This window comes from Ochotona princeps, chromosome 6, assembly GCF_030435755.1.
Source record: "Ochotona princeps isolate mOchPri1 chromosome 6, mOchPri1.hap1, whole genome shotgun sequence".
Taxonomy (NCBI): domain Eukaryota; kingdom Metazoa; phylum Chordata; class Mammalia; order Lagomorpha; family Ochotonidae; genus Ochotona; species Ochotona princeps.
The window spans coordinates 28828201-28841227 of NC_080837.1; the positions used below are offsets into that span (position 1 = coordinate 28828201).

The window sequence follows — 13027 nt, forward strand, 5'->3', positions numbered from 1 at the left end:
CTACCCACTCAAGGGCAAGATAAGGTTCTATCAGAACAAGTGTCTAAACGAACCTGAGATTCTACCAAGGTCAGAAATGCTGCACTTCAAGCCAAAAGATCTCTCGTGGGCTTGCTTGTTTTGACTTGTAACCACAAATTTGTCTTGTCTGACTGTTCAATTGCATTATAAAATAAAGCGGCAATCCCTATAGTATAGTATCTTCTGAGACAACAGAAGACATAGATGTACCTTTGAGGAGATTCTCTAATTTTCCTGCCCCTTTAATTTCCACAGGGATTTAATTTGCTTCATCTGAGGCCAACGGAGTCAAGATGATTTTGGAAATGCTGAACCCAATACACTATCACTATAACATCACCAGCATGGTGTCTGATGCCATGCCTGCTGCCACTGTGCCAATTCTGCTGCTCACTTGCTTTCTCCTCTTGATATGGAATTATGAGGGCACATCCTCAATACCAGGTAAGGCAGTTATTTATGTTTGAATCTGAGGAGACTATTCACTTGTTCTATGATGGCAAGGAAAATTATGCAAAAGGACAAACAGTACACCCAGAAAGATATCAAAGACCACTGTTATGTTAGCAAACAAGAACTTCAGGTGAACATGTCTACTCTCATTACCTGCATATTTAAATGAAATCATTCTTTAAATATCTTAAAAATTTCTTTTCAGACTGTAATCTGCTTTGGTAAAGAAGTCTTGCCATGTGTGCTCTGTAAAACAAGCTTGATATAGGGTAGAGCATGGCAAAATTCCAGGGAGTTTGGTTGACTTTCTAAAAAGCAGATTCAAGTTCATTTCAGTTTTGCTCTGCAGGTAAAAAATGTCTCTGGAATGTCTCCTTCTCTTCTTCCCACCTTGCTTCATCCACACTCTTTCTTACACATGTCTTTTCTCTTCATCCCGCGCTGAGGGATGTGATGATGGGGTGAGGGAGTGATGATGGGTAGTGGGAGAAGAATGAAGACCACTGTGGTTCCTTTGGAATAAGACCCCTGATAGAATCTCCAACAAGGTCTGTGGGCCAATAAAAAGTAAGGTATTACACTGCTATACAGATAATTCTAACTTTAAAAATGCTACTATTCTACTAGTACTGGATGATATTTGCTAAATATTAGACAACTCAGAATTATCAGACATCTCAGACTCTTTCTTTAGTTTTCAGTGAAAGCTCCTCCCATGGGCATCCACTTCCAATTCTGTAAGGTATACAGTAAGCCTGCCTTTCAAGAGCATGCTAATTACACACTTTCAAGTGTGCTGAACCTCATCACAGTGTGATTGAGAATGGGAACATGGGGCAGGGACAGAATGCTCTGTGTCTGGATCTTCAAAATTTTCCAGGTAATTGCCTGCCTCTCTGGTTCAGCTTGATATTTTAGACTGCTTTAATGTCCAATTTAATGGAACATTTAGTTAATTTTGTTCCCTGCTCTCTGATGGGGTTATCTTCAGGGGAGGCGGGCTCAGAGAAGACTCATGGTTAATTTGAACTCTCTTCCTCCAGAGCTGCCCCTTCCTCGCTGGGTTTCTTTCCCTCCTCGGTCAGGGTCAATGTCTGATAGGGATGTGATGATTAGGTAGGAGGGAGAATGGAATACTCTCCCTCCTCTTCCTTTCAGGTGTTATAGTCCAATACATCTATGTGATCAGTCTTGGGAGAATTCATCATTGTGCATCCAGTAAGTTGCAGGTTCTCAAACCTTTCACATATCTAAGAATCATCCAGGAAGTGGGAGCTTAATAAGGTTCCAGATTCCTGGGACCTGTCCCAGACATTTAAAATCAGATGCTACAGGCCTAGAAACATGCATTTAAAAAAACAAAGAGAGAGAAGAAAAGCATGGGCCTAGCATGGTAGCCTAGTGGCTAAAGTCCTCACCTGGGATGTGCTGGGATCCCATATAGACACTGGGTTTGTATCTCAGTTTCTCCACTTCCCATCTAGCTCCCTGCCTGTGGCCTGGGAAAGCAGTCAAGAACAACCCAAAGCCTTGAGACCCTGCACCTGCGTGGGAGCTCTAAAAGAAGCTCCTGGCTTCTGATCAGCTCAGCTTTTGCCATTGTGGCCACTTGGGGAGTGAATCAGCAGACAGGAGATCTTCCTCTCTGTCTCTCTTCCTCTGTGTAAATCTGATTTTCCAGTAAAAATAAATAAATAAATCTTTAAAACAAAAAGGAAGGAAAGAAAGAAGAAAGAAAAACACATACTCTCCCCTCTTCCGGCCTGGATGCTTATGCTGAAAGCAGTTGTGGAATTTCCTTGGCCCCTTGAATAAGGCTGGATAAAGCATGGTAATTGGTATTCCTGAAGTATTTGGTCGGGAGCCTGGGTAGCATTCAACTCTGCATCTCTTCTGGATCAGGGACATGGTGCTGCCATATACTAGGAGTTACATCCATGATAGCATAATACTCAGCCCTGCCTCAGGGAGGGCCACAGGGTGTGTGTGTGTGTGTGTGAGTGATCCTCAGGTGATTTTTCATGAGCAGCCAAGGTTGAGAGCCAAAGACAGGGGCTCAACCTTTCCAGTTAATAGAAAGGGAGACTGAGGCTCAAAAACATAATCTGCTGTGCAGAGGCAATGTTACAACAAACCTGAGAAATGGTGGAGCTCAAACTCCTCATTTATAGGTGGGGGATTTAATCTCAGGGAAAGGAAATGGTTCCTTAGCTCCATGACTGGGAGGAGTGCAAACAGACAAGTCAGAAGTCATCAATTTTGCTAACCAGAGTAAGCTAAATTAGAGTTGCTAATGTTATGATGTCCCAAGTCTTCTCCAGTGACACAGGCTGTGAGCTCTTGTGATTCATGGATAACAGCAGGAAGATGAGAAAATTGACCCTGATCTGGTGTTTTGGTTGCCCAACATGCCTGAACTCTGCCACTTCCTCCAATGCTTGGCTCTTGGGGTCCTTGATTCTGCAGGTTAGGGGAAGGCTTAGGGTCAGTGAAAGCCAAAGGGAGTTAAGAAGGTATAATGACCAAAGCCCTTAAGCAAGTTCTAATTTGCAAAACAACTTCTTGTCCATTCCCTCTGGTGAGACTGGTGTATTTATCTCTATTATGCAGAGAAAAAAATTAGTACTCAAAACTAAACGTCTTCATCCCTGCTTCACGAGAAGTCCTACTACATCAGGTTCTAGGGGCGAGACGTTTGCAAAGAGAAATGAGATATGGTTTCTGTCCTGGTGGGAATAACATGGATCAAACAAAGAAGCAGAGGCAGACATTGGCAGATGGCTTAGTGCCAGGAAGGGGCTGCAGGAGTTTGGGGGAGGAAAGAGTCATTGGAGGGGTGGGAGGGGGTGGAGGACGAGTTACAACTTCAGTTCTGAGAAACTGTTTCAATTCGACTGATCTCTGTCCAGAACTTACTATTACCTGGCACCTGGCAGCTCTCCCTTCCCCAAGGACACAGCTATCCCAACCTTGGTCTCCTCTCTCTAGAGCAGAGCACTGGGATAAAAACAGGGAAACACATTCCTCTTCTTCCCAGTAAGAATATATCTTGTGGATAAGTGCACAATGTGGTGATAAATCCTGTATTGCCATCCAGCCCAAGAATCAAGGCTGTAGCAGCTTCACAATCCCCCAGTCTGGCATCCTTCACCCATGGAAGTCAACTTTCCTATGTTTTATGCCAATAACTTTCATGCTGTTTCAGAGATTTTCCACCTACTTTCACACCCTGAGACCATTATAGTTTAATTTTGCTTGATTTTGAACATGTTAGCAATTGAATCATCTGTTATTTATTCTTCTATCTTCTTTTTGTTTGATAGAAAATTTGTAAGAATCATTTATGCTGTGGATGGTTTAATTAACAATTTTGCATGTGATGGGTGTTTAGGGTGTCTCAAGTTGGGTGCACCTGTGAACAATAGCTGTCCATGGGTTTCTTTAGGGTGTATTCCTCAGTGAGGGATGCAATAGTGTGAGAAGTCCCAGCAGTTGGCTTCAGGAAGGCTGCCTCTGAATAAAAATGCACTGAAGGGCCCGGCACAATAGCATAGCAGCTAAAGTCCTTGCCTTGAATGCGCTGGGATCCCATATGGGTGCCAGTTCTAATCCCAGCAGCCCCGCTTCCCATCCAGCTTCCTGCTTGTGGCCTGAGAAAGCAGTTGAGGACGGCCCAAAGCCTTGGGACCCTGCACCTGTGTGGGAGACCCAGAAGAAGCTCCTGGCTCCTGGCTTTGGATTGGCTCAGCTGCATCTGTTGTGGTCACTTGGGGAGTGAACCATTGGATGGGAGATCTTCCTCTCTGTCTTCTTCTCTGTATATCTGACTTTCCAATAAAAATAAGTATTTTTAACAAATGCACTGAAGTATTCATTGCCCCTCTGAGGGTGTGATAGAGGCATCCATAATCAAGACATGCCTAGATAATAGGCATTTCCAAATCTAAGAAGCAGGAGCAGCTTAATTAGGATGCAATCCAAACATTTCCCTAATATCCTACCAACATTTCTACCCTTTTGAAGCATCCTTCTCTCCATCCAGAGGGTCTACGATGTGATGCAAGTGAAAGGATCATATCATGTTGCGTATTTTGTTATGTAATTATTTTTCATCTTTGATTGTGTACTTATTTTTCCCACCCTCTCTCTCCTGTAGTGGGACTCTAGTGGGGATCATCATTCTTAAAATATTGCCATACCTAACTGGGCACTAGTTTCTCAGTAAGCATTTGTTGTGATATTCAGTTGCTCTAAGGACCTATAGCTCTGGTTCTCTTCCAGTTAGTACTCTCAGTTTCTCCACCTAAGCATTGGGTTCACTGTGTTCTTCCTGTTTCAGTTAGGTAGCATTTTCCACTGTTACATCATAAATTTAAGTTGTTTACCAAATATTAAGATTTCTACATAGCACTAAACTTAAAGGTGCAAGATGAAATCTACATTCTTTCACTTATATGTTTTCGTTTTTCACTGGCTTAGCATATTAAATAAGTGAACGTTCATTAAATTAAGTCTATTCTCAAATATAATCAGATGTTTGATCTCATGTAGATTAAATACATAGCACACAATATTTTTTGCTGTGTATTGAAATGTAAATTTAGCCTAAAATACTCTAAGAATAGCATTTTAAACTTCACCCTCGATATTACATGCATATAAACTTCTCGAAGTTCATTCAGGAAACTATTTTAGCATTTATAATGTGCCAACCTATAAATACCCTGTAAGATAGTTTGTTATTATGCGTACTTCAGTTGATTAAAGGCTGGAGTATCTGGTGACATTTTAAGGAAATACATTCATAACCATATCTGCCTGTTCAAATCTTTTTTTAAGAACTTCTGTGAATAGTTTTAAAATATAGCCCGTTATCTAAAATATAAAATAGTGTTACTAAAATAATCATAAGATGAATAGCTCTTTGATAATACTTTGGCTCTAAAGATATTGACAAAGATCTGCTCTAATTAGAAAAAAAATACAGCCAATAGTCTTGGTCATATCAGCTTAGCTTTGTGAAGTAAAAAACAATATTGCTCACTTTGGGATTAAACATCTCATTCAGATGACCTGAGTGAAGCTTAGACTTCCTAACTTTTGTCCATGGTGGGAGTGTGTAGGCTCATACAGTCTGTTGTGTTTAGTCTGTGTAACCATCTCACTGACAGAATGGAATTAAAGGAAAAAAGACTAAGAAAAACTATAACTTTCTAACATCGTTCCTTAAACCATTAGAATTAGTCAAACAAACAAACAATTTACCTGTGGTTTATCATATAAGTAAAATCAAGCTACCGGTTTTCTGACTATAAGCAACATCAAATTCCCCCCATTGTTCTCTGAGTTTGCTTGTTACAATTCTGCCCTCATGTACGTAAGCATAGATGTATGTGAACTCAAATTGCTCAACTTTGCCTAGTGAAATTTAGCTCAAGATTGTGCTTAAGCTGAGTTCTTTTGGAGGGAAACAATGAAATGAATAATCTTAAATTGGACACTATCTTTGCAGACTTTTTTCTTTTCGTTAAAAGAATTACTCCAAAACTATCACCCAGTTTTTACCCACTCATTTTGTCCACTGGATCATTCAAGCAAGAGTTTTCAGACAAAATCAGGCAGGCAAACGGATCTATCCTCTCACAGTTTGCACGCTTGTTGCTGGATAGACCAACTGACATGTATTTGAAACTCAATGACACCTTTTAAGATAGGAGGAGATTAACACATGTACTAAAATTCATTTAGATTAAAGTGACTGAGACTAAGTAGGACTGGGTGATGTGCACACTGACTACTTTTCACTCTTGGAGGGGTGAAGAGTCTTGCATCAAGCTCTGTTTTGTTTGGAGGTAAAGCAATGCATTAGTGATCCATATGTATACATGAGAATTTGCAAAGAGCATTTAGAAAAGAACAAAAACCCTGATATCTTAGAGTAGTTATTTCTGATGTGGCTAAGATGCTGACTGTGATGTGATGGCTTTTTCTAGGTCCTGGCTATTGTTTGGGAATTGGACCCCTCATTTCCTATGCCCGATTCCTATGGATGGGAATTGGCAGTGCCTGCAACTATTACAACAAAATGTATGGAGAATTCATGAGAGTCTGGATATGTGGCGAGGAAACACTCATTATAAGCAAGTGAGTCTATAATCATTGAAGACATGCTTTTAAAATAAAGGCTTGGGGTCTGCTCTTTTTTCCCCCCATTTGTTTCGACTGTTTCTAAGGCAATGCTTTTTACTGCCAAAATGAAGGTAAACAGATCCCAGGTAAAAAACAAAACACAGCGAACAAACAAAATGGTTAAGTTTTGCTTGAATTGAAGTCAGTGGTGCATGGTTCAAGAACTCTGGAAAGTTGAGAAATCAGTCAACATTTTTCCAAGCAATAAATGTGGAAACTTAGCACTCAGATGACAGGGACACATGGATCAAGAACTCTGGAAAGTTGAGAAATCAGTCAACATTTTCCCAAGCAATAAATGTGGAAACTTAGCACCCAGATAATGTGGTTATGACAAAACATGCTTTACGTGTGGGGTAGTATCTTTCCTGCCTTCCCAAAATTTTGGTCTCAACTCTAGAAGTAAGCATTAAATACACACACACACACACACAATGAGAGAGAGACAGATCTAAAACTTGTGACAAAGTTCTGTGGCTCCCAATTTGCTACTAATATTAGCCACACAGCACCTTCAAAAGAGAAGCCAGATGATACTGCCATCCTGTTTATGACTATAAACCAGTGTCCTGACTGAAAAGTTACAGAAAGCTGGAGGGGAAAGTGAGATCCTCCTTTCCTGCATAGTCATAATTTCTGGATAACTTCAGGGGTACCCAAATTTGTATCAACTATTGAGAAGTTGCCTTACAAAATATTAGCTGATTTGTCCATTGAGTATTGATTTCAAAAGCTGGAACACTTCAAAGAAGGCATACTTCACCAGCTATCTTCATGAGACTTTAGTAGAATGCCTGCCAAGTTTGTCTTATTAATAGGTTTTTTATATTTGTAATTTCAGACAGAACTCCACCCACAAACAAAACCAATCAAGGCATTTTACTGATTTGTATCCATTCAGATACATTTATAGACAAATATGTCAATGGAGCATTTCTGGAAATGACTTTTTTCAGGCCAAGATTTTATGCATCATGTCATAAAACGCTATGGTATCCTCAAAGCCCAATTCTTTGAAGCTAATATGGAAAAAAAATGAAGCAGGGGAGAAAATCATGTAATGCTTTCAAATATTTGAAACTATCCAGCAATGTTACTCTGGATCCATCCAATACTTCAATTTTTTTGCTTGGTGTTCTCATTTTGTTCAGTTTGGTGTTGTGGTATTTTTAAGACTAAGGAGAACATGTTTATGCAACTAAGCATAAGGTGTGCAGACAGAAATGTCTTCTCAGTAAGTCATGTGGAACATGTGAATGCAGCAGCTCTGCATCAGCAACAAGCACCACGCTGGGGCATTCACAAGCAATGCATGTTCCTGGGCTCTGCCTTGACCTACTAAGAAAGTCTGGGGCAAAGCTCCACAGCCTGTGCTTTTAACATGCTGTATAGGCAATGCTGATCCCCTCATTAGGGTGCGAATCATTGCTCTGACAATTGTAATAACACTTTGGTTTTACTTTTCCTGATCTGAAGTGCTCTGGTCAGTCAAATTTAAGCAAATTTGGATACATTCTTGATATGTCTGTTCTCACTTTTAGAAATCAGAATTTTATCATTTTTTTTAAACTATGTCCTCAAAAATGTCTTAGAGCAGATGTTATTTGTGTTTGCTTTTTTATTCCCCAGCACAGCTGGCTGTCTTACTGTCTTTATCACCTGCTTCCTACGGCAGACAGGTGAAATGATCCTCAGCATAGTTAGCTTAAAAGATACCCACTTGCACCCCAGAACTACACCAATGATTCCCACTTGGCTAGATAGTAATCAATCTGGGTAGTAGTGCACTACAAGAGTTGCAGAACCTCCCTTTTGGAGAGACAGGAGGGAGAAGGAATGTCTGAGACAGGAAGATGTTTCTTTAGGGTTAAGGGAAAACAGTTGTGCAGAGTTGGAGTGGTTTTGTCTTACTGCACTGCCCTTGATTTTTACCTAAGGTGATGGTGGCACACTAAAACTAAAGTGAAGAACAATGGATTTGAGCAAGAACCAGAGTACCAGCAGAGAACTCCCTCTTCAATACTACACAATTAAGTATTAGATATTGAGGTCACCAGATAACTCCCTGGATGCCAGTGACAGAGTGGCATCTGATCACTTCACTCATCTTAATTGGGAAAGCGCCATCAGGCACTGATGCACACACAGATGTGCACATGTCTTGCCCTTCACCCAGCTCTCCCAGTTCTTTTCTCGTCCTGCCCTCTCAGGCTTTTCACTTGTTGGAGTCTTTGTGTTCTCCTTAATTGCCTCAGAGGCACTCAATTTTGTTGTTAAGGGCTGGGCTCCCCGCCGGAATAGGACATGTTTGTCCCTATCTCCTTGCCTTGTCTGCTCTTCAAATCCCTTCCAGAACTACCCGTACCTCTCGAAAAGACCCTGCTGACCCTTGGAAAGCTTTTTATTTTTATTTGAAGAGTTTGCCAGATTTTTTTTTTTTAAAGTTTGAGGCCTTTAATTGTAACTGTGTAGGGTTATAGTCCACATTTTCCAACAAGCTTAGTTCCGAGGGGTAGGCACTGCCCTACTTCCTCAGGGGAGGAAGGCAGGCACAAGTGCCACGGCAGTGCTGCCTGAACAACCTAGGGGCTGGTGGGGAAGTTCCTGCTGCTTACCTGTTGATAAAATACACAGTTCCTCCAAGGAGCCACACTCTAAATTGATGAGGTCTTCAGGTGTTCTGCCGTACACTACCTGCATGTTCTTTATCTGTGTGTTAGCTTTGCCATAAATATGAAAAACATCAAGAAGCATCGGAAAAGGAGAATCACCAATTAACATGCTAATTAGGTCTCTATTACATACATTAATCATGTATAAACTTATAAAGGATTCATTCAGTTACTGTTTCAGCATACATTTATATATTAAGCTTCAGATGAGTGCTAAGTTATAATAGTCATTACTTAGTCTCCTTTCACTCATTAAACAAATATTTACTGGGGGCTTTCTTTCTCTCACATACAACATCCAAACTGCCAGAAGTTGTATCAGCTTGTCCATCAAATATACCCAAGATATCATCTCTTCATCTTATCACCTATGCTGTTCTCACCTGAGCCAGCTACCTCCATCTCTTGCTTAGGTGCTCTTTCTGTTCCTGACCCTTCCGCCCGTTTCACTTATCCTCAACAGAGCAGCTGAAATTGTTCTACTGAATCGTGAATGAGTTGGCCATGTTGCTCAAACTGTTCAGTGGCTTCCCATCTCATGCAGAGTCACATACAGACTTGTTACAATGGGCTCTAACGCCTGATGTAAGATCAGGTATCCTAGGATCCCTTACCTTTCATTTCCAATATTCTTCTTCCTTTTTTTTCTTTTGTAAAGATTTATTTTTATTGGAAAGGCAGATTTTTTTTTTTTTTTTTTTTACAGAAAGAGGTCTTCATCCACAGGTTCACTCCCCAAATGGCCATAATAGCCCGAGCAAAGTGGATCTGAAGTTGGGGGTTAGGAGCTTCTTCCTGGTCTCCCACATGAGTGCCAGTGTCCAAGGCTTTGGGTTATCCTAATGGCTTTCCCCAGACCATATGCAAAGAACTAGATTGAAAGCAGAGGGCCCCGACCAATGCAGGAGCCTACCGGCTGAAGTCCTTGCCTCACATGTGCTGGGATCCCATATGGACACCAGTTCATGTCCTAGCAGCCCCACTTCCCATCCAGCTCCATGCTTGTGGACTGGGAAAACAGTCAAGGATGACCCAGAGCCTTGGGACCCTGCACCTGCGTGGGAGAACTGGAAGAAGCTCCTGGTTCCTGGATTCAGATCATCTCAGCTCTGGCTATTGCGACCACTTGGGGAGTGAATCATCAGACAGAAGCTCTTCCTCTCTGTCTCTCCTCCTCTCTGTGTATCTGACTTTCCAATAAAAACAAATAAATCTTTAAAAATTAAAAAAAAAGTGGAGAAGCTGGGACTCCGACTGGCACCCATATAGGATTCTGGTGCTTGCAGGTAGAAGATTAACTTGTTATGCCACTATGTTGTATCCATTTAAAAATTATTACTATTTTTTTAAAAATCCATTTATCATCTCCAATATTCTTCCGCTCATCTACTCTGGTATCCTTGTTGTCCCCTGAACATTTCTAACAGGTTCTTGCCTCAGGGACTTTGTATAACTAATTCCTTCAATCTGGACTGCTTTATCTCTAGATCTCTGCCTGGCTTACATCCCCAGTTTCTTCAGACTTTTATTCAAATGCTCTCTTCTCAATGAAGCCCATCATAAACTATTCATAATTGCATCCCCATTCATACAAATGGTCCTCACCTACCCCTTCCTTCTCATTTTTTTAATTTAGCACAAACCTCCTGAAAATAGTGTGACTAACCATCTCGGTTTACCTGAGACTGTCTTAGTTTTAGCACTGAAAGTCCTACATCCAAGGAAACTCCCGGTCTCTGAGACAAAACTCAGATAGTTGGTTACCCTGCTCCTATATCATCTGTTTCATTTTTTCATTACTAACACATGAACAGTATATTACTCTACAAAGGCAGGATTTTTTCGCTGACTTGTATTTCCAAAATACAGTACCACTGTATCCCAAACTTACTCCACCTATCTCAGGCAACCATGTTCTCCCTCTTCCAGATATTTTGAGGCAAAAATTGTCCAATTTGGGTTAGGGAGAGTTCAGAATTAAGATCATGTCTAACTACAGTCATGTGGGACTTGGCATGTTCAGTAGAGATCTCAGTGGGATGTCCAGTGGGGAGGAATGATGCTTGAGATCCACCAGTGTAAAGTGATTAGAATGAAGCAAGAAGTAGACAGACAAGCGAAATCCAGAGGAATGTGGCTGGTTAGAAGCCAGGTGAAGAATACATCTCTAAGAGGAGGAAATTGCCAAGCATGTCAAATAGAACAGATGTGCCAGGGAATTGGATGGAGAAGTGAGTATTGCATTGGGAGAGAGAGAGAGAGAGAGAGAAAGAGAGAGAGAGAGATGTTTTGGGTGACTTCAATATGAGCTGTTTCAATGGAATTGTGGGGGTGGGACTCTGACCAGAGAAGGGAATTGCAGTATTGAGGGGAGGATCAGAAGCAGTGAGTTTGGACAACCAAAGGAGGTAGGAGACGGTACAGTAGCTGGAGAGGAATGTGTAGTCAAAGGAATGTTGATTTTTCAGAAAGAATAAATCAGAACATATGAATCATGGTGAGAATGGTCTGTTAGGCAGAAAACTGTTGATGGAGGAGAAAGAACTATGCTAGGTGGAGAAGTGAAGGGTCCTAGGGACCAGAGAAGGCTTATGCTTGAAAAGGAATAAAGAATTTCATCTATAGTATCTGGAGGGAGGGTTGGATAGAAGGTAGTTGGAACTTATGGGTATTTTCCTCTAGTCATTTCCATTCTCTTAAAAAACAGGATGCAAAGACTTTTACCATCAGATTGGCAATGACCACAGCACATAAGCTGTATGTGTGAGGATATTAGAGGAGCAAGGAACAGTGGAAAAGTGATAGGTTAATGGAATATAAGTCTTGGGTTCAGAACAAATATATGCAAGGCAATTGCTTTTTCAAAATGTTTGATACCAATTCTTCCATTTGTGGCTTCCTTTTTATTTCCAGTGCTCCTCTGTATTGAACCTTGCAGCAGGTTATGAACTGTGACACCTCAGACTTGAATGGCTTTCTCTTTAGTGCCAATGAGCTTACTCCCTGGTTACTTCTCATTTAGAGCAGACAATGGGTTTGCCGTCTTTTGAGATGTCTTTTGTCTGGAGTCAAGCTTAAGGAAGAATAATAACTCCAGTTACCAGGTCCCTTACAATGCCCACTCTCCCTTCTGAGCTTGGAGACTCAGTTGGTGTCTTCTAAGTGTGGAGAAATCAACATTTTCCCTAACTATCAGCGTAACATCTCCCTCCGCTGGCCTTTTACTGGTGGGAGGAGTCCTCACTGGATCTCTAGCTCCTCACCTTTCCCTTGTTGACTTTCCGCAATTTACTCTGGCTAGATAACCTCTACAATTCCCAATCTGATAAACAAGTTTGTCTTACATTGCTGTTCTGTGATGTTCACTTTGGCTCTATTGCTTTGCTTTTTGGGCTTTGTCTCTTGTGAAACTGAGCCTTTCATTTCCCAGGTTTGGGAAAACTGAGATGTTGGTGCCCCCTAAAGGACACATGGAGTTTAAAAGTTCGCTCCACAACATTTACAGTTCTAAGTTGGGAGCTTCGTCTCTTTTCAACTGATTTACATTCCTTTAAAAGAAAGGGGTATACTAATATGATTATTTCAGTGTACAAATGCCGTAGAGGTCAGAACAGAATTACAGTGTTCTGCTTTTCTGCTAATATTTAAGACTTAACAAATTGTAGACACAAATTTGTAAAAAAAAAAAAAAT

General features: G+C 41.0%; 1 protein-coding gene across 1 annotated transcript in view; it reads left to right on the forward strand.

Annotated features, from left to right (window-relative positions):
- The first annotated feature begins 285 nt into the window (after positions 1-285).
- The window catches only part of LOC101518265 (aromatase), a 32662-nt gene continuing 19920 nt past the window's right edge, over positions 286-13027 (forward strand). The window contains exons 1-2 of the mRNA XM_004578077.4: positions 286-465; positions 6468-6618. Coding sequence (XP_004578134.1) covers positions 315-465; positions 6468-6618 — 302 coding nt within the window. The 5' untranslated portion in view covers positions 286-314. The remainder of the gene's footprint in view (positions 466-6467; positions 6619-13027) is intronic.